The following is a 22,697-nucleotide window of genomic DNA, read 5'->3' as shown; positions in this document are numbered from 1 at the left end:
GCTTCTGTTGTGTTCTGACAGTTGATGTATTCAGACTCACCTTTCAAGATGATTCTCGCTCTGCGTTTAAGCGTCTCTCGCAAGAGCCTTCTATTTTCTTTGCATGAACTGTGTGGAGCTAACCTTGTAACTCTGTCTTCATTTCCTTACAGGCCTTTCGCTCTGCATCTGAGGTTTCTCTTAAAGATCCTTCTCTTTCTTGTACCTGCACAACCATATTAGCAAGTTTCCGACTTCTAATACCAATCTGCACTGGGCGGAGCTCACACTCTTGCTCCGTCTTCATTCTTATCTGTTCTCTGCAGATTCAAAAGCTTCTGGTGGCATAACTGATTATGATTCCATGTTCTTCGAAAAAGTCTCGGCCCAGCAGCCAATCAAATGGAAATTCTCCATCTTTCCCAATTATGTTAAAACAATGCATCACTTGCATTCTGTTTCTCATTCGGAATTTGAGGGTTACAGTTCCCTCTGTCCTTACAACCATATTAGCGATTCCCTGAATCCTAATACATTCATTTGGATTACATTTTCCACCATTTCTGAAACTACTTCTCCTAACTAGGCTTATATGCTCATCACTATTCACTATTCACTTCAACTGTATAAACTCATTTTTACTTTCACAGTCAACTGTTAATAACTTTCCAGGTAAGACGTAAGGTGATTGCTTTCTTATGCCATTACTTGGTTTTTCTAGGTTTTACTTCTCTTATGTGTGTTCTGTGCATGGTTAACACTTTCTGCACAATCTCTCATGTACTGACAATTTTGTTTTCATTTAAAACATGTTACAGACTTCAGATGCTTACATGGGCCTCTATGACTTGTAAAATTAAATTAGGAGCTCCTCAATGCTCATGATTGGTCCATTTCCCTATGTCTTATTATACAACTGGCTTCACTTTTCTTATTCTTTTATCTGCATGACACTCCCACACCGTATGGCCTGGATTCCCACACATGAAACACTTGGTGGCTTTCTTCTCAATCCGCGGCATACCGCACCAACACCTCGAGTGATGATCTTTTCTTGGGCCAAGGCTATCATGCTCTCCTCTGTCTGAGCTATCTTTATAGCCTCTGCTAACATCAGCTGCTCACCTCGCACTTACTCTATTGTCTTTATCCTGTCATCGTAAATCCCTCGGATAAAAACAGCTTGGCTTAATTTCCTAATGAGAACAAGACTGCCTTCTAGCTCCAATTCTCGCATGGTCCTCTATCGCTTCCCTGAAATGGCATTCAACCTCCAGCCCCACTGAGCTAACTTTCCCAATGGTCCTGCTGACTTGCAAATATCTGACATGCACTGAAGTTAACTGTCCTTTTACTATCATAATTTTCTACTAATATGGCATGCATATCTTGCCAAGTGGCACTGAGATCTCTGAGTAATAACTTGCTACATTCTGAGCCCACTATTTTAGTTTTAACAGATTTCAAAAGGGTATCATGCTGCTCTGGTTCAATAAGTTCAAAAGCAAGATTACAATTGTCAAGGAACTCATTTAGAGCGTTTATAGTGCCGTCAAATGCCTGCAGTATTAATTTTCGCACATCCAACAAATTACTAACGAATTACCTACTTTGTGACTGAAGTGCATCAGAGGCTGCGCCAGAAACATCTCTGTCTCATGACATGCCTGCTAGACTTTTAACTTACCATTGGAATTCTCATTAATCCTGTTGCTTTTGTGCACCATCTGCTGTGCTGCGAAACATTGTCCTTGTGCTGCCACCCATCGTCACCATTGCCACAGCTGCTGATGTCCACTTTCTGCTGTCTCACACTGCTGCCTGTGACTTGGTACATCTATCTGCACTGCGGCCACTGCTGTTGCCCTGATTCCATGTGTTACCTGCACCTCTCTCTCTCTGTCTTGTGCCATCTGCAGCCTGTGTCACTATCTGCAACTGTCACTGCCACTGCACATCGTCCAGCAACCCCGTGCTGCCCTCATGCTGTTGTCCATGTCCTCAAGCTGCCGTTGTCCATCCCTGGCTGATTTGCAGGACGTCCTCCTCGACTCGGGGCACCATCTGTTCACTGCTACTGAGGCTGCATTGCCCCTGGCTACCTTGCTGGATGTCCTCCTTGTCCCTGGCACTGTCTGTTGCTGTGTTAGCCCTGGCCACTACTTCTTCCTTTGAGCGCATTCTTCTTCTTCTTCTTGAAAGCAGGAGAAGGACCCTCTTTCTTTTTGTCCTGGCTCCTGGTTCTGCCACTGGCCTGCATATGGTTATTCAAGTAATACAAAAGGGTTTCTCAAAGCCCTTCCGTTATTTTACTTGAAATTGGACTGAGCAGGTTCGATATTCCAAATAGAGGTGACCTATTCATATTACTCGTGGCATTATAACTGCACGCTAATTCTTTTGTGGCGGTGTTCATGGCGACAAACACTTGGCTGTAGAAATGGCTTACGAAGTCACCGCCACACTTTTAATAGCGGGCCGACCGGTCCGCTGGAACAGTGAACAGAAAGATGAAAAACCAAACACTCTGATTAAATAAAAGTCGATACTTATCTTTATTCATGAAGATACAGAAACACAGTAGTGAACTCGGTGTCTACAGAAATCTGTCTAGTTCGAGTCGGAGCGGCTAGGTCAGCGTCGGCTGACGACAAACAACAACTCTGCCGCGATGAACACACAACTGACTAGCAAGTACACAATTCGGTGGCGAGTATACAACTGAGCGGCGAATACAGAACTGTCCTAGCGCTCGCGACTCCAGCGCTTAAGAAGCCAGAAGCCAGCGGTGGCGCGCGCAGACTTGCGGCGATTTGCTGTCTCGCTGGCGCTGCTTATGCGGACGGCGTCCGGACTTTGATGCTGCCAACCTTTTGGCAGCGTGCTCGGGTGGCATTACTGGCTAGGACATAACAAATTCCATGACCCAATCCCACATGTGGCACCATAAAAAACATCCTTATGTTATGTCCAGTGAGCAGTCGAGATGCTCAATGATATAGGCGACTGGAGAAGGTCCATCCAGTGTGGAGATAGCTAACTGGATGTTTGAAAGAGTTATGGAACTTGGTCAAAAAATAACTGAATGAAAACAAGACTTCAGTAACTACAATCTTTCATTACTCGTCTGAGCAAAAAGTGGATAATGACTTGAATGAAAACACACTACTCCTGATTGTAAAATCCCATGGGGCGGAGGGGGGGGGGGGGAGTATGCGGCTAAGTATAAGCGCAAGCAGAGCCAGAGCAAATACTACAAATCCAGGCCGCAGGCTGACCGAGGACTGCTGTCTGTAATGAACTCTCTTGCAGGCTACATCACCTCCACCTTTATACTATGCGGCAGCCATATTGCTTCTGGGTACCACGCTGCGGGGCTTCGTGTGTGATAGCATACAGTCGCTGCCAATGCAACTGCTGTGCCTCTCGGCTTCTCCATCTGTGCATGTGTAATATGCGCTCGTGTAATACCTAGTAACATTTCCTGCCAATGCCCAAACCAACGGTCTTCCTGTGGCATCTCCTTTGTACTCTCTGGAGTACTTTCTAGAAAACTTATTGGTTCTGGTTACTGTTCTGTTGCCTTTCAGGAAACCAAATTATGAAAACGTTTGACGACAGTGTCTCTGGCAGGTCGCTTCAATTTGCATGAGCAATGGCCTGATGCACTTACTTCAATGCTAATCAACTCGAAAACAGTTTAACATATCAATTCTATTTCTTAACAATTATTTCTCAGCATAACCTACCCTGCAACACTTTTTACAAGCTTTTCAGACTGTTTCTGATCATCCTGTATAGCTGTATGAGCATGGAAAAATCATTTAAAATAAATAAAGGATGAAAACGAGGCTGTTGTTTCTCTCCAACATTGTTAAAAATATATCTACAAATCACAAATGGTACCTGTGAGCTTATTTATAATTTTATACCTAATGCCTACTGAACAATTCCAAAATCAGTAATTTGTAAAGTACTGCTACAGAACATGTAGAGTGTTTGTTGTAAGATGAAAATGTCTGTTCAGAAACTACTGGAATGATGCATCTTTACTGTTGGATAATGTTGATAAATATTTTACTTTACCCATCAGTTACAACTGGCACTTGGTGGATCCGAGGGAAAAAGGAACTACACACTTTCCATTTTATGCAGAGAAGCATACGTTTACTGATACTTTTTTGTAATTTTTGTATACTGTGATTAGCGTGTAAAGAAGCACGCAGATGACAAGACAGCTGCAAAAGGCTCTAGCAGTGGAGCCAATGCACTGTACAAGCACAACTTTTAACGAATACACAATGTGAACCCCTAGAAAATTTTCCCAACTAGAAGTTGCAATATCTTATGATCCAATCCTTCATTCATCAATTTTGATCATCTATTTGTGCTCCCATCTTAAATAAATTCTAAGCTGCAATATTTTATGAAATTTTCCTCAGTTCTTGACTAAAGAGCATTTCTTCTTGCAGTTTTAAAATTATTACAGTTTAAAATTATGCACTAACTGCACAAGCATGATTGACAATAGCAAATTAAACACAATAGGAGAGAAGAATTATTCAGAAAAGTCATAGGTAGATTAAATGGGGAACAGAAATACAATTTTTTTCATTTCTTACTGTAAGTCCCATAGAGAATGATATGAAACTGCTGCCTGTTGTACACTTTTGTATATCAACTGTTCTCCACTAAACAGCTCCCTCAGGCCACACCACACTTTGTCTTCAGCTTTCCTTCCAATTTTCTCACTTATAATAATTTTTAATTTTAAATACAATCTTCCAAATTTACATTTACCTGTTTCTGTCAACCTGCCCTTGTGTTTCTGGTCAAAAAAACACAGTGAACTCCATGATTCCTCAAGTGAAGGCTTTGCCACTGCTGATGAAATTTCCGGAAATGCAAGATTCTGACGTAGTGTGGTTTGCAACAACTGGATGTCAGTCTCCACATCATTCAAACAGCTGCGAGGGCTGTCACCTGCAGACCATGAACCAGCTGAAGACCTACGACCGTAGCATGCCGACTTGCTACGTTGCACTTTCAGCTGGTTATCAGAAATTCTGCAACTAACGAAAAACAACAGCTCTATTAGCATAGTTTGTCTAAGACAATAACTAAAGGCAAAGGCCCCGAGTTCAATTCTCGGTCCAGCACATGCACACACACACACACACACACACACACACACACACACACACACACACACACATATGCACGGTTACAATGCCTTGGTGCATGGCTACAATGCCTTGGTGGACTACACTGTAGTGCCAAGGGTTGTGTCAGGTGGAGACGATGAAAGGAGAAATGAGTCAGGGAGTGAAAGGGAAAAGCGGCCGACAGCTGGGAGTGAGAGGGAGCACAGGGACAGGATAGAAATGAGCCAATGGTGAGCTCAAAGACTTACTCTTGACTCCTTGCCACATGGATCACATCCCAGTGGAAGACCCGGGTGCAAGACTTGTCCAATTCACCTATCCTGCACTTCTTATTCCAGTTCCGTCATAGGCATATCCTATCAGACGTGAGGCCAAAATGCGTCTCTGATTTATGTAGATACATCCTTCAATCCCATAATCTTTGTAGCCTCAATTCTGCTAGCTCTGCCACTCATCCACCTCCATGCCTGTCTCCTTGACTCCCACTTCATCACCTTTCCTTCTTCCTCTACTCTGTCTCCCATTCCACTCCCCCACCTCATTGTATACTACATGTAACTCTCTCTGCCTACACCAGAGTGAACATGTCAGTGCCACATTCTCTCTCTCTCTCTCTCTCTCTCTCTCTCTCTCTCTCTCTCTCTCTCTCTGTGTGTGTGTGTGTGTGTGTGTGTGTATGTGTGTGTGTGTGTGTGTGTGTGTGTCCTGCATTAGTTAGCTATGAAGAATGGTGTTGCCCAAAAGCTTAACACATTTTTAGATTTGTTTATGTGCCTATTGACTGCTCAGTGGCTCAACTATACCAAGAGTTGTTACCTTTGCTGTTTTCAATAAATATATATTTAAAGACCATCACAGATTTAAAGGAATTGTTGTGAGGATACAACCATCCTCTTCTTATGCTATACGAGTTTGTCTGATTAAAGGGCAGAGCCTACAATCGAAAATACCTACTCTTGAGTTATTACATCAAGGCCATATTTACATGCAGGCTACCTAACCTGTCGGCTAGGGGCCCGCACCACAAAAATTTAATACAACCCCACCAGCTGTCACATACGTCCACATACAAATCCTGCCACAGTGACGCCATTCCTGAAACCCAGCGAGATCTCCTCATATCATTATGCCCACCCCATAAGATCTCTGAGTTCATCTCTCTCCTCACCCCACCACTCCTACCTTCTTCATGCTCTCTAAAATCCATAAGCCCAACTAACCCAGGATGCCCCATTGTGGCCAGTTGCTGTGCCCCCACAGAGAGAATCTCTGGTCTCATGGACCAACACCTTCAACCCGTTACACAAAATCTACCCTCCTATATGAAAGATACCAACCACTTCCTACACCGATTCTCCACAGTTCCTGTTCCTTTATCAAAAGGCACCCCGCTCATCACTGTTGGTGCTATCTACATCTACATTAACAATCTCCAGTGCTCGTGACCTTGTCACTATCAAACAACACCTTTCCCAATGCTCAACAGACTCCAAATGTACAACATCCATTCTGGTCAACATGACCAACTATATCCTCACCCACAACTACCTCATCCTTGAAGGCGTCACCTACAACAAATCTGCTATAGTGTTAATCTATTCTAAATGATGAACACTATACTGCCCTCATTCCACCATCGCACGCAGTCTTTCTCTCCTTTTCTGCTGCCCCCCCCCCCCCCCCCCAGCCACCACCCACCTCTTCCCTGCCATCCATCTAACCTCCTGACTGCACATAGCTGCACTACCCTCTCTCCACCTCGTCCCTGCACACTCTCCAGCAGCACTGCACTGTCCGCCACCCCTTCCCACCCCAGCCTCCTCCTTACCCCCACCCAGTTGCCACTCCCATCATGCACTGGTGCTGCTGCTTGCAATGTGGCTTCAATTGCCTGAGATTCTTCAGATCTAATCAGCTGGAATGGGCACCAATCAGTACCAGATTTGAACACTTTTTCTGTTGAGGTGTTCTCTTGTACAGGCTGTTTCCTCTATCTCCATTCAGCATCAGCCAAAACTAACAAAACAAATGAAACCGTTGAAACTTTACATAATATAAAAGCACAAATAGTGCAGTATGAGATCATATTTAGGATCAATAGACTCCCAGAATGAAACTATGTTGCCAACCATACGAGGGTATCTTTTATGACAACTGGAGTAATTTTTTAATTATAAGGTTGTAAGTATTTTTGGTGTATGGTTTGAAAACAGTAGGTTGCTACTCACCACAGAGGGCAAGCATTGAGTCACAGACAAGCACAATGAAAACGACTCCTAACATTTAAGCTTCCAGACAAAAACAGGTCCTTCTTCCAAAACAGAAAACACACACACATTAACATAGCTCACACACACATGGCCACTGTTTCCAGACACTGGGGCCTGACTGCAGACCGTTTCGGATGTGAGCAGCAATCTGCTGTGGTGTGTGGAAGCGGTAAGGAGGAGGCTTGGGGCGGGGCGGAGGAAGGATAGCAGGCTAGGGTCAGGGGAAGATGCTTCGCTGCCTGTGAGAGCATGTGGGAATGTTGTGGGCACAGGATGGGCTGCTAGATGTAGTCAGCAGCCTTGGTGGAGGGGGGGGGGGGGGGCATGAAAGTGGGAAAGGGAAAAAGACTAGTAGGTGCACTGGTGGGACAGCAGGGGTGTGTTGTACTGGAGTGGGAGCAGGGAAAGGAGAAGTGGGGGGGGGGGGGGGGGGGAGTTACGGCCATGAAGGTTGTTGTAGGGACAACTCCCATCTGTGCAAGTCAGAAAAACTGGTGTTGGTAGGAAGAATCCAGATAACACAGTCTGTGAAGCAGTCACTGAAGTGAAGTACGTCATGCTCGGCAGCATGTTCAGCGGTGGGGTGGTTCAGCAGTGTTTTGACCATTGTTTGTCAGTGGGCATTCATGTGGACAGGCAGCTTGTTAGGTGTCATGCCCATGTTGAAAGCAGCACAGTGGTTGCACCTTAGTTTGTAGATCACATGGATGCTTTCACAGGTAGCCCTGTCTTTAGTGAGGTAGGAGATGTCTAACATAGGACTGGAGTCAGTTGTAGTGGGAGGATGTATGGGACAAGTCTTGCATCTCTGTCTATTGTAGGGATATGACTAATGAGGCAAAGGATTGGGAGCAAGGATGGAGTAGGGATTGACAAGGACATTGCATATGTTTGGAGGTTGGGCAGGATACTGCTGTAGGTGGGATGGGGAGGATATTCCTTATTTCAGGGCACAAGGAGGCATAGTCAAAACACTGGTGGAGAATGTGATTCGTTTGCACCAGTCCAGGGAGGTATTGAGTGACGAGAGCATTGTTACTTTGTGGCTGTTCAGGGGTTTTGTGGGAGGTGGCAGATGACAGCAGAGACAAGGCTTTGGGACTTCTGTTTTTGAACAAATTTGAGAGCCTAATTTCTGTCTGTGAAGGCCTCAGTGGGACACTTGGCATATTTGTAGAGAGACTACTCATCACTACAGATGTGAAAACCTCGGGTGGCTAGGCTGTATGGAAGGAATGCCTTGATAAGGACTGGGCAACAGCTATTGATGTGGAGGTATTGTTGGTGATTGATAGGTTTGCTGAGGATGAAGTTATTGATTTAGTCATCTTTGATGTGGAGGACAACATTGAGGGAGGTTACTTGTTGGGTTGAGGAGGACCAAGTGAAGCAAATGTGGGAGAAGGTGTAGATGTTCTGGAGGAATCTGAATAGGCCACCATCTCGCTCAGTCCAAATCATGAAGATGTCATCAGTGAATCCCAACCAGGTGAGGTGCTTGGGTTTTTGGGTGGTTAGAAAGGGACAGGAAAGTGGCTGTATGGGTGAGAACAATGGCTAACGAAGGTTGAAGCCAGAAGGGTTACAGGAACATAGGTCATATTGCGGGGAAAGTTCTCATCTGCGCAGTTCAGAAAAGCTGATGTTGGTAGGGAGGATCCATCTTGCACAAGCTGTGAAGCAGTCACTGAAACGATTGATGTCATGTTTGGCAGTGTGCTCAGCAACAGGGTGGTCCACTTGTTTCTTGGTCACAGTTTGTTGGTGGCCATTCATGTGAACAGACAGCTTGCTGGCTGTCATGCTCACATAGAATGCAGCTCAGTGGTTGCAGCTTACCTTGTAGATCACATGACTGGTTTCACAGGTAGCCCTGCCTTTGATGGAATAGGTGATGTTTGTGACCGGACTGGAGTAGGTGGTGGTGGGAGGACATATGGGACAGGTCATTATATGGGTATGAGCCATTAGGTATGGGGTTGGGAGCAGGGTTTCTATAGGGATGGATGAGTATATTGCATAGGTTGCTGGACTTCAGAATACCACTGTGGGAGGGTTGGGAAGGACAGTAGGCTAGACATTTATCATTTCATGGCACAACAAGAGATAGTGCAAACCCTGGCGCAGAATGTAATTCAGTTTCTCCAGTCCTGGGTGGTACTGAGTTAAGAGGGGAATGCTCCTCTGTGGCCAGATGGTGGGATTCTGGTGAGGTGATGTGGAGGAGGTTTGGAGGTTGTTGTAGAGCTGGTGGACAGTGATACTCCAAGGTGGGAGTGGGAGGTGAGCATGGTGGAGAGCTTTTTGAGGTGGCATTGTGCATGTTACTCTAGCTCCTGCGGGAAAGAGTTTCAATGTGAGATGGGTAATTTGATGGCAAGACCATGTGGGGGGACTTCATGAGCCAAGCAACAATGCAGGAACAGTATGTGGGACTGGGTTCTGGCTAGGGATAAGATAACTTTCTGAATTAATACAGATGGAAGGAGCAAGGCTCCATGGTGGTGCAAAAAATTCTGCAAATAATACAGAATGACATCTGTAAAAATTTGCAATTATAAACACAAATATACATTATAAATCACAAGAAGGAAGAAACGGATGCAAAAGAGGGAAACAAGATAAAATCTGAGGCAGTCGATGATAGAGTGGGGGGAGGGGGAGGGCGAAGAAAAAAAAAGAAAACACCCTCACAGTGAAAGAGTGGGGGTAGGGAGTGGTTTTTAGAATGGGATACAAGGTGCCGGAATAACACACGGAAATACAGGAGAGTGATACATGGAGAATGATCAATTAAAAGATATAGGATTAATGTTATCAGCTGGAGATACGATGCTGCACCAACAATAAGCGTGGTCTTGTCTGTGTCTGTTGTGCGTAGCCAAGACGGTTGATACAGTGTGGTTTGTAAGTGGAGTGTGCAGTGTGGCTTGTAAGGCAACGAGAGAAACACAGAAAAGCAGAGAAAGTAGGACGGACATTGAGTAAAGCCATGCATTATAAAATAGTAACAAAGGAAACAGCACTGGGTTAAGATCGAAGAAAAGCCACAAGGCAAAAATCAAACAATGAAAAATCGAGGATGGAATGTAACAATATTATGAAAAGGAAAGTTTCCACTCACCATACAGCAGAGATGCTGAGTTGCAGATACGCACAACAAAAAGGCTGTCACAAATAAAGGTTTCGGCCAGTAAGGCCTTTGTCAAAAATAGACAACCAACACACACACATACACACACACATATTCACGCAAACTGGAGCAACTCAATTACATTCTCTGTCAGGTCTTCGATTACCTCTCATTGTGCCCTAAAATGAGAAATGTCCTGCCCACTATCCTTCCCACCCCTCCCAAAGTGGTATTCGGACGTCCAATGAACAAACACAATATACTCGTCCATCCCTACACAACCCCTGCTCCCAATCCTTTACCTCATGGCTCATACCCCTGTAACAGACCTAGATGCAAGACCTGTCTCATACATCCTCCCACCACCGCCTACTCCAGTCTGGTCACAAACATCACCTACCCCACAAAGGCATGGCTACCTGTGAAACGAGTCATGTGATCTACCAGCTGAGCTGTTAGCACTGTGCTGCATTCTATGTGGGCATGACAACCAACAAGATGTCTTTCCACATGAATGGCCACCAACTGTGCCCAAGAAACAAGTGGACCACCCGGTTGCTGAGCACGCTGCCAAACATGACATCCTTCATTTCAATGACTGCTTCACAGCCTGTGCGTATGGCTCCTTTCCACCAACACCAGCTTTTCTGAACTGCATTGGTGGGAACTTTCCCTTGCAATATATCCTACGTTCCCATAACCCTCCTGGCCTCAACCTTTGTTAGTCATTATCCTCACACACACACAGCCCCTTCCCTGTTCTCGTTCCAGCACTATACAGCCCTCATTCCACCATCACACCCAGTCTTTTTACAACATGATCTCGCCAGCTGATGACAGCATAGGACACGTGATGTAGTCAACCAATAGCAAGATCACTCTTATAGCGCAAACGCCCAAATAAGGAAAGTTAATGGTTTAAATTAATATACATAGTGTTGCTACAAGAAAAGCAAAGCTATCACATATAATATTGGTATTGAAGATTAGTAAGCTGCAAGAGAAGCTAAGCTTCCACAAATAATGTTGATCATTTTTGTGCGTGTTACACTTTAAGATACATCACACAAATGTGCCAGTAAAATTTTTAATAACAATGTAAATGTCTGATCTTATGGGCTTGAAATTCTTCTAGATGGTTGTCCTCAAAGAGTTGATTTTTAAATGAGAGTCAAATGCTCTGTGATTTAAGAAATTCATTGTACATTCTCGCACATAGTTCATCTTGTGTAAAAGGAAATTTACTTTGAAAGTAACGCTTTTCAAACCACCATTAGCAATATTTTCCTGTGATCTGTTAGAAATCGGTTCGTTTCAGCAGTTGCCAGAGAGTGCCAGATAACGGGCATCACTACGCTTGCACAGTTCCAATGATGCAAGAAGCCCGTATGTTTGTACATATAAAACATGAAAAGATCTTTCATTATGTCATAAAAGAAACAAGACATCAGAGGGTACTTCGAGAGTATCGGAATATCGTTAACCATTTTCAAATGCACAATTCGGCTTCAAGTGCACATTCGTATGGCTAGATTCAGATGTAAATTTTCTTGAGTACCAGTACTGTATTATCTCATGTTTGGTTCTTTATTATGGCATAATGCCATTCGAGGCTGAAGATAGAAAATGTGCACTTGAAATGCAGCGAACAGTTGAAACTAGGCAACAGTGTGAAATTAATCACTTTGTTTCAAATAAATTGACTGTCTCAGTGGAAAAGATTAATTAAAGCTAAATCTCTTTAGCAAGCCGACATTGTTCTGCAAGGTGATTAACGATTGACTGTCATAAAGGTGGAAATAATAACTGAAACTAATAACATATTTTAGCCTTCCGTAATTATGCGAATGTATTTTAATTCATTTAATAGCTCCCGGCCACAGAAATCTGTTTTGTTTTCATTTAATGTGAGAGCAATAAATGAAGAGGAAACAGCAAAATCACTAAACATAAACACAGGTCACGTGGAGACTACCCACCTCCCCACTACAACTCAGACTGCTCTGTGCATCAGCCCAGGATCTACGATATTTCCGAACTGGGGCAATATTAGATGGTGGCGCCCAGTCACACACCTGTAGCCAGAAGCGGGAGAAGGTACTTCTCATACGCAACTCAACTGCACATGCACAAGAACCCACTCGCAACTTCTCAAACAAATCTAATGTAAACAGCTGTCACGTCACGATCATCAGAGGCAATTTGTTGTTAGGATGCACTGCATAATCTTCCTAAAGCCTTTCACACACTTTGCTGTTGGCAGATGCTTGTATGAGCACTGTGTTTTGTTGTTGTATATGGCGCACTGCCTTTGCGACTTAAGTATTATTTTCTTTTTTTTCTCTTGTTCATGTTTTTTTGCTGCAGTATTATTCCCCAGAAGTGGGATACAGTAATATCCTTTAACTGGCAGAAGTAAAGCTGTGAGGACCGGGCGTGAGTCGTGCTTCGGTAGCTCAAATGGTAGAGCACTTGCCTGCGAAAGGCAAAGGTCCCGAGTTCGAGTCTCGGTCGGGCACACAGTTTTAATCTGCCAGGAAGTTTCATATCACCGCACATTCCGCTGCAGAGTGAAAACCTCATTCTGAATTTGACTTATGTCTCACAACATAGAATGCTTACTGAAAATTTTTAATTACATAAATAAATAAAAAATATCATTTCCTTTTGAAATATTTTCCAAAAACTAGAGAATATAAAAGCTTAATGAAGTTTTAATTTCATGTTTTCATTTCCTTTTGAAATATTTTCAGAAAACTAGAGAAGATAAAACCTGGAAACTTAAGATTTCCAAAAACTAAAAAATTTTCGAAATGATTTAATTTTTTGAAACTTAAATTTTTTTCTATATAATTAAAATATAAACAAAATGAACATAAATGGTAGAATTGAAAATCTATTAACTGAACTTAACAACCATAGTAATGGTTGTACAGAAGTCACTAAATTATCAGAACTAAAAAAAACTTAACTCTTACAATGTTTATAAAGCTGAAATTTTGTCAACTAAATATGGTAAAAAAGTTTTATTACTTTTAGATAATAAATTTAAAATTACTCTTCCAGATTGTTATACTAAAATCTTTTCAGAAGACATTGAAAAGTGAGAGAAAATTATTGGATTGATTATTTATATAGTGATGTAAAAAACAAAATAAAGATTGTTCGATTCATGTCGTTGGATTTGAATAAATTTTAGAAAAGTTTAGTTTTTATAATATTAAATTTTAAATGAATAATTTATTTTTTAGTTAAATGAAAATTTTGTTTTGAGGATGTAGATAAATTTTTGGTTGGGGGGAGACTGCGAAATTTATCTTATTTTATATCCTGGAATTTTTAATCCACTTTGCTCTTTGGTCTAGAATTGGCATAGATATACAACAACAACAACTACTACTACTACTACTACCACCACCATGAGCAATAGATGATGAAGATGAGTAACAGCTGCAGAAATATTTACAGACAAATAGCTGTGCAACTGTTGAGGAATTGACCACCCAGATGAATCAAGGGTCTACCAACAGCGTATCCTCAATGATCTTTCATCAAACGTTGCCGTGATTGGACATCTGCAGCAGGTGCCTGGTGCATGACCCATACTGACTGCTGTTCATCCGTGACAAACAATGGAATTTGCTTGCCAGTTCTGCAACTGGATGACCACAGAGTGCTGACAGGTGGCTTTTCAGATGATTCTCATTTTATGCTCCATATGGTAGATGGCCGGTTGTGTACAACCATGCAACAATCATTGAAATGTTATAGTCTGGGGAATGTTTTTGTGAAATTCCCTGGGTGATGCGTCATCCTGGAAGTCATAGTGGATCAACCCAAATATGCATGTCTCTTTGGGGATGATGCACACCTCTACATGCAGTTTGTTTTTTCCTTGCCACAATGGCATCTATGAGCAGGACAGTGCAACATGTCCCACATCTTGTATTGTACATGGTAATTCAAAGAGCACAAGGATGAGTTCACTGTACTGTGGTGGCCACCAAACCTCCCAGATTTCAAGCCAATTGAGAATCTGTGGGAGCACATCAATGGGTTGTACGTACCATGGATTCTCAACTGAGAAACCTAGTGCAGCTCGCCATGTCACTAGTGGCAGCCTGGCTCCACTTCCCCTTTTGGTACTTTCCAGAACCTCATTGACTCTTTTCATGCACTTCTGGGCTGTAAAATTCAAACAAAGGAAAATCTAGGACGGAATGTAACAGTATTATAGAAGGAAAATTGCCACACACCATTATAGCAGAGGTGCTGAGGGTTAGTATGTTAGGGGTGGCGTACATTGCAGTGCCACTGGGGAGCGAGCAGGGACGAGAAGGAGAGTGGGTTGGGCAGCTGTGTGCAATCGGGAGGTTAGATCAGGGTGTATACGACCTGGGACAACCAGGAGATCCGGGAAAAACCCGGGAATTTTTTCATCCAGTAGAAAACCAGGAAAAACATGGGATTTTTTTTTAGAATTCCAGGAAGTATTCATTGTATTTAGTGTTCAGTTAAATTTTTGTGATTTTGAGTGGTAAGAACCAATACTCCAACAAAGGATTTACTGGCAGAAGTAAAGCTGTGAGGACCGGGCATGAGTCGTGCTTCGGTAGCTCAGTGGTAGAGCACTTGCCCGCAAAAGGCAAAGGTCCCGAGTTCGAGTCTCGGTCGGGCACACAGTTTTAATCTGCCAGGAAGTTTCATAAGTCAATTGTTTTTACCATACACAATGACATATTCAATTATATGATTATATATTTTTCATTAAAGAATGCACTTAATTTCACTGACGTTTTTAGGTAGCTCTGAATAAAATTGAAAGGACTCACATTTACATTGATATTTAAACATATCATAAGTTTTTAAAATGTTATTTGGTGGATCAATATACCATAATTCTTGAGGAAAAATTTAATTTCTTTCATTTTTAACAGAGAAATGTTGTAATTTAACATGATCAAATAAAGAAGAATCATTTAACTGATTATTTTTGGATTAGTTTCAAGAACAACAAAAATAAAGTGGTGCATATCAAAATTGGTAAAATTATACTAATTGGTAATATGTAGCTCAAAATTCCTCTTTCCATTTAATTCATTTGTTTGAAGATCAAAGAAAGAAAATGGAATTTCTTGTTCTAGTTCAAGTGAATATTCTGCTTCATATTTAACAATGGGAACACGAATTTCCATACTTCTAACAACAATTTTACCTACTTTTGAAAGCATACTATTATCATTATCAGTAGTTCAATGAAGAATAGAATTTTATTGATTTTTTCTCGAACTCCAAGTAAAAATTATGGTTTATTCACACTCCCACTAAATTTCTTTATAATCTTTAAAAAAATCCACCAAATAATGCCAAAGGATAAAGTATTTAATTTTGTTTGGTTTTAATTTAACCATTTTTAAGAATATGTCATTCCATATTTATTTCATTTGATAGGGATGAAGTTAATTGAATAAAAGTTGATGAAAAATAAATGGATGTTCCTTCTAGAGAAAATATTGTTTACTTTTTTTAATTGTAAAGACACCAAGACATTCCAATACATAATTGTCCATTAGTTTACTATTAGATATACCATTGTACGCAGAAAAATCTGTTCCGTCTCTGTGAATAGCACCAAATGTCATATAAAGTTGCGAACAGTAGGATGAATCCAACCACTACTGAAATTAATATTAATTTCTGTTTCCTTGTTGGAAAAATTAACATTACCTTTTGTTTCTTCATTACAGGAAATGAGTAAAATTGATAACTCTCAATACTGTTCATGAATTATTAAGTGAAAAATTTATTAATTCATTTTCAAAATTACTGTTACATAAGTTGCATTGAAGTCAACAAAATTATCATTTTCATCAGTTATAGTTATTTCTAAATTCTAATTAGTAGCAAAAATTGGAATATTTATAACTGATTTGGTTCATAAATAATTGGACCACCAAATTCAATATTAGGTTTACATAGAGCAATAATATTAGTCTCTTGATGAAAATTATCAGTATGTTTAACACACATTCCATGAGCCAAATTAAAAGTTACATTTATTACTTCAAATGGAACAATTTTAGGCACATTTATAGCAATTATTGTTTCATTAGATTCAATAATTTCATTATTAAATCTTAAAACTTGCCCAATGCTATCTTCTTTATCCATAAATAATTTTACATCATCTTCTCTAATGCTTATTTTTTTCCTAAGTTTCCAAAGTATGCTGATCAACAGGAATATCTATTGTTTCTACAATAGTATATAATTTATTATTTTTTGATAACTTTGATATTCCTGCATCACAGTAAAATTTGTTATTTTTCAATGTACGATTTGGAGTTAAAAAATTTGAATATAAACCAACTAGTTAAATACTTATATAAGTTTCCATAATTGGAAGTTAATCTTTTTTTCAGAACAGACGAATTAACACTCAATTGAAATGATTCACTCATTTCTACTAATAAAAATTACATAAATAAATGACAGATTGGAAATCACAAATAATAATTCCAGAAAAGAAATTGAAAAATACCCATTGTAAACTTTTCCAAACTCTATTCAATGTGCTGTCATAGGACCAATTGGTTGTGAAAAATCTACCTTAATGATTGATGATCATATGCAGCTCCAGGATGGTTAAATTGGAAAAATATTTATCACTTGTATGTTTATTCAAAAAGGTCAGATCAACCAAAACATCAAGAACCTATAAAAACATGCGAAAAAATGAAGGAAAAAAATAATGAAAAAATTGCTACTTTTATTGAAAAATTAATGAAAAATTGTTACTTTTATTGAAAATAATGATGAAATTATTCCATTAGATGAATGTGAAGATAATTCAGTTACAATTTTTAATGACTTCATTCTTGAAAATCAAGATATAGTTAGAAAGTATTTCAATAGAAGTAGACATAAAGGAATACGCTTTTTTTATTTGAGTCAAACATATTAAAAAATACCAAAATGATTAGTTAAAGTAATTTTAATTTTTTAAATATTCTTAGACAAGATGATACATATTTAAGTCATATTTATCATGAGTTGGTAGAGATTAAAAGTTTGATAAATTTAAAGAAATATCTAATAAATGTTGGAATAATGATGAATTTGGTTTTATAGCAATAGATATGACAAGAAGCATGGTAAATACAGAGGACAGATTAAGAATGTATTATAAACACTGAACATAATTGTTGAACATAAACGTTAAACATGAACATTGAATATACAACAAAAATGATTATTACTTTTATCCTTAATAAATGTTTGTAAAATTGTTTGTTAAAAAAGACAGACGAAATAGAAGAGTAAAGGAACAATTAAAAGAAGAGTTTAAAAAATGGAAAAAACAACCACGAACAGAATATGAAAAATTTAAAAATGAAGACTAACCAGTTATGCAACTGAACAAGCTAACCACAGAATCAAAGGATTGGTTAAAAATGTTTTGAGAGAAATTGAAGCAAATTAAAGAAAAGAGAAAAGTTGAAAAACAAATGGTTCCTTATAATCAACATTATATAGAAGAATTTAACGATATACCAACAATTAAACAATTTGAGAGTGATAAAAGAAATTAAACTTTAAGTGAATCAGAAATACAAGATTTATTGAGTAAGCATGGAGAAAAAAGGAAATAAAAAAAGTTGTTAAAAAATAAATGTGAGTGAAAGAATGTTAGAATTTATCATTCATAGTGAACATCCTGTTTTTTTTTTTAAGACCTGTTGGTCTTTTAAATTAACAGTAGAATTCAATGGTGATAAATTAAAATCTTTTGGAAACAAATTTAAAAGAACAGATGGATTAATGAAAATTTTATCTAAAAAACAAATAACTATGGATGATTTAAGTACAGAATCTGATTGTCTCAATTTACAAAATAATGCTAGAATTTTATTTGACTTAAATGCTGTATCTAATGTAAATAATCCAAATAAAATAAAATCAATAACTTCTTGATAAAAATAGTTGTTGAAGAATATTTTCCTAGCTTTCAGAAAGAAATCTTGATGATTCATTGGCAAAAGTTTGTGAAGTTTAGTAAAAATGTTCAGAAAAACCAGTCGAATATATGTGGATTGTTGATGTTTGTCATTTATTTGATAGATTAGCAGTAATCCATGTAGAAGAATTAGCTGGAAATAAAAATTATCATGGCAAAAAAGTTGGAATGACTCAAATGTTAAGTAATAAATTCAGTGATTTTATAATTAGTGATCAAAAGGAATTCCTTATTTCATTAGATTTTTGAATAATTTACCACACACAATTTGTGACAGTGAAAATTATGGAAAAGAAACAATAAATATTTAGAAATAATGACATGAAGCTGTTAAAATAAATAAAGAATGCATGCTTCTGATGCTTCAGAAGGACAAAATATTGCTCCGACTGTAGTTAGAGGAATAATGCATGGAAAATGAAAGTTAGGATTTGGTGTTGTAAACTGGGGATTATAGAAAATACTTCATTAATTTTTAGTCTCTATAAACTAATAACTTTACAATTGACTATACTGTGCTAGCTAGTGTAAAATTAAACCAAAACCAATTAAACTTAAAATAAATAATGAACAGTTAAATTGTACTGCACCATCTTTAACTGAAACACAAAAAAGAATGGTAGAGAAAAAAAATGGTAAAAATTTTCTTGTTTTATTAACTATTCCTTTTGTGGAAAAGGTATTATTTATCTGACAAAAAATAAATAAGGTAAACGACTAACACAATACAAAGATGGATTTTTACCATTATTATTGGCTGCAGTACCATGTTTAACTGATCTTGGTCCACTAGCTGGTGGTTCTGCAGCAATAGCCAATGCAGTTACAAATGTAAAAAAATGATAAGGAATCTGAAGAACAAAAAAGACCAAATATAGTAATGGAAAAGAAAGTACGCGGACGTGGAAGAAAATTTCAAAGTAATCAAAATACTTAACAATCATTTATCTAATTTTGACATAGAAGAATCAGTTAAACAATTAAATATTAAATATTTTGTGCCATTTTTAGAAATGACAAATTATCTAATGAACCAAAAAATTTAGTATGGGGAATATTAAATTTACATACATCTGTTTGAGTTGGCACTCGTTGGATTTATTGCTATGAAAATAAATATACAAAACTTCTATTTGTTTTATATGAAGGAAATATACCTTAACTACATAACTATTTCAGCGAGTATATGCAGCCAAGAAAAAAAAAATTCACGCACTTTTCCCAGATTTCGCAGTTAAAAATCCACTTTCTCACTGCTGAAAACATACAATTTCTGTGTTAAGTGACAATATACTTTTCCTAGGAATTGTAAAACTTATCAATTCTTTGACCGGTTGTAGTTTTATACAATGACGTAGAATTTTTCCGCCCTTTAGAAAAATAAACTCAGGGAAAATAAAACATGTTTTGGAAATATCTTTAATGTGCAGCAAAATGTGCGCTGCATATTTTCGTATTAGGAAAGTATAAGTTCAAATTCCACCAAACACTGAATGTTACTTTTCAAAGCATTGAAATCGAGATTGCAAGCAATCGAGACTGTAAGCTAGTCATAGCTCATGTCATGTGATCTCTCCAGCTGATAACAATGGATATTCGAGCATAAGACACATGATGTAGTCAGCCAATGGCAGTGTCACTATTATGTGTTCTGCTATGGCTGATTTTTCTGCGTGTCCTAGTCGCACACATCTGATATGTTCTTCGCAGAGTTTAGATATGCAGCGCTGTATTGTTTTACACATTCGCATGGTATGCTGTAAACTCCTGGTGTGTAAAGGTTCAGCACATCTTTGGCAGAACCTAGGAGCTCCCTTGTTATAGCCATAGCAGAACACAGCATAAATGAAGAACACACCTTCAACTTCAAAACACAAAGGTACTGTGCCGAGCATCTGGTTTTTGGGAAAGTGTTATCAAAGAATCCATAGAAATAAGGAGTCACAACACTCTGGTCAACAGAGATTAGGGATACCAACTCAGTGCAGCATGGAACCCTGCGATAGTGGCAATCCGTCGGGAGCGTGCGTGTCAGTGTCCTCCGCCGCGGACGCAGACAGAATGCTTACACCGAGAACGGAACGTGACCACTGGGGGCGACCGCCATCCCCACCACCACGTGTAAGCCGCTGGTCCACCGCAGCCACCCGATGTCTAGTGGAGTGGGGTGACCGCGCATATAAATAGTCCACTCTCCGCGAATCTCGACACTTCGCCAGAAGATGTGTAGTATGACACTTCCTGAAACGTCGTGAGATATCAACGCTACCACCCGGCTGGAGACCCGAGAAACCATCATCAATTCCAGAAGGAATTAAATGCCATTTTTAAAGTAACTGGAAGTAACATTGGTTTTAAAGGTAAAGGAATTGCGAATATAAATGATCCTTAGATGTAAATGTAGTGAACAAACAATATTTACAGAATGAGTTACCAAATCTTGTTACAAAACCTAATAACACCTAGATTCTCACAGATTTAAAGCAAGGAAATGGTATTTATGATGGTACCACTTGAAAAAATATTTGGAAAATTAGGAATAATATCATAAATTACCATACCATGAAACAATATTAAAAACTTATTAATTTTTTTTTTATTTTAGAAAATCTTTTGTGCAACTCTTTAATTCCCATAAGAAATCAATGACATAATCTATTACTTAATTTAGGTTTTATTTATAATAACCATATGGCAATGTATTAATTTCATCTTGTAATATAACATGTTTATCATCACCAGAACGTAAAACAGTTGTATTACATTCAATTGTACACAATTTGTCTTTAAATGATCTAATCAAATTCAATTTCATTTATTGTTTTATTTTGTTATCTAAATGTTTTTTTACAACAGATGTCTTAACGCCTTTAGATTTTTTCTGTTCTTATCACCAACTTTATAAGCATACATTTTCGATCTTAAACTACCGTGCACTAACATAATTTTTCCTTACATTATTTTACTTATTTGTGGAATTCCACAAACATTAACTTTTGAAAAATCACTTGTGTCAAATTCGTTTGTCATTGATTTCATATCTTTATAAAAGTCTTTAGTTCTTATATCATTAATGAAAGAATCAGTATCCATATAACATAAATGAATATTTTCGCCATATTCTGGTTTCATAACATTGCAATGAAAATCATATACTTTTATTTTCGAAATATCTACAATACTCAACCCAATATAAATTGGTTTACTGTATATTAATTTCTGAAAATACCATAATATGTTCACAATATTATGACAAGGAAAGTTGCTACTCACTATATAGCGAAGATGCTGAGTCGCATACAGACACAAGAAAAAGATTTTCACACTTAAAGCTTTTGGCTAATGGCCTGTGCCAACAATAGACATACATGTATGTTAACAGTTTGATTTTGAAATATAATTTGTATATTTTTGCCTGGATCTGTTACTATTTCAATATTTTGTCTATTTTAATATTTTCCATCATTTTTTTCAAATAATGAATTATTCATTATCTTGTAGAAATCATTTCTAATTCGTTAGTTGTATTTTTTCTCATTTTTATGTTAAAATCAATGTATTTCTTCAACCAATCTGATTGTCCAACTAATGAGATTCTATGATTTTTCTTTAATTTTAATCCAAGATCTAAACATGGTTTAAGATTTTTAAAATGTAAAACATACTTTTCTTTATCATTTAATGTTGTTAATAATTTATTTCCTCCTTATGGTGCTAATGGTAAATCCTTATGTAAGTCACGCACATATAACAATATTTATTTACCACCTGTAATTTTAAGTACTTTTTCCAAACTGAAACATTTTGGATCTAATCAATTGAAATCTTTAAATAGTAAAAATTATGACATATACATTATTTGTGATTCAATGTGTAAAATAATTTGAATGTTTTTTCATCAAAAATGTTTCATATATTTATTATTTGGTTTCGCATATCCTTTAATACTTTGAGGAATTCCACCTCGGATTCCTTAATCAAGAAATAAAATCATGTCATAATTGTTTAATAAATCCAACTTTTGTCATTTTGAACATAGAATCCCAAGATAACACTGGAGCTCTAAAAAAAACCAAGATGGATAAAGTTTAAAGGATTGAATATTTGTATCACTAAAACTTTCAAAATGTATG

General features: G+C 38.2%; 1 protein-coding gene and 1 non-coding gene across 3 annotated transcripts in view; one reads left to right on the top strand and one right to left on the bottom strand.

Moving 5' to 3' along the window:
- LOC124805118 (katanin-interacting protein-like) overlaps positions 1 to 22,697 on the bottom strand; it is a 323,814-nt gene that overhangs the window by 263,458 nt on the left and 37,659 nt on the right. The window contains exon 3 of one of the 2 annotated variants that reach the window (XM_047265570.1): positions 4,780 to 5,051. In XM_047265570.1, coding sequence (XP_047121526.1) covers positions 4,780 to 5,051 — 272 coding nt within the window. The remainder of the gene's footprint in view (positions 1 to 4,779; positions 5,052 to 22,697) is intronic. The other variant, XM_047265571.1, reaches the window with a different exon arrangement.
- Positions 15,153 to 15,226, top strand: Trnal-caa. The gene has a single exon. It is a non-coding gene; the product is annotated as a tRNA-Leu (tRNA).

The sequence above is a fragment of the Schistocerca piceifrons genome, chromosome 7 (assembly GCF_021461385.2).
Source record: "Schistocerca piceifrons isolate TAMUIC-IGC-003096 chromosome 7, iqSchPice1.1, whole genome shotgun sequence".
NCBI classification, from domain to species: domain Eukaryota; kingdom Metazoa; phylum Arthropoda; class Insecta; order Orthoptera; family Acrididae; genus Schistocerca; species Schistocerca piceifrons.
This window is presented reverse-complemented; position numbering and strand designations above follow the sequence as displayed.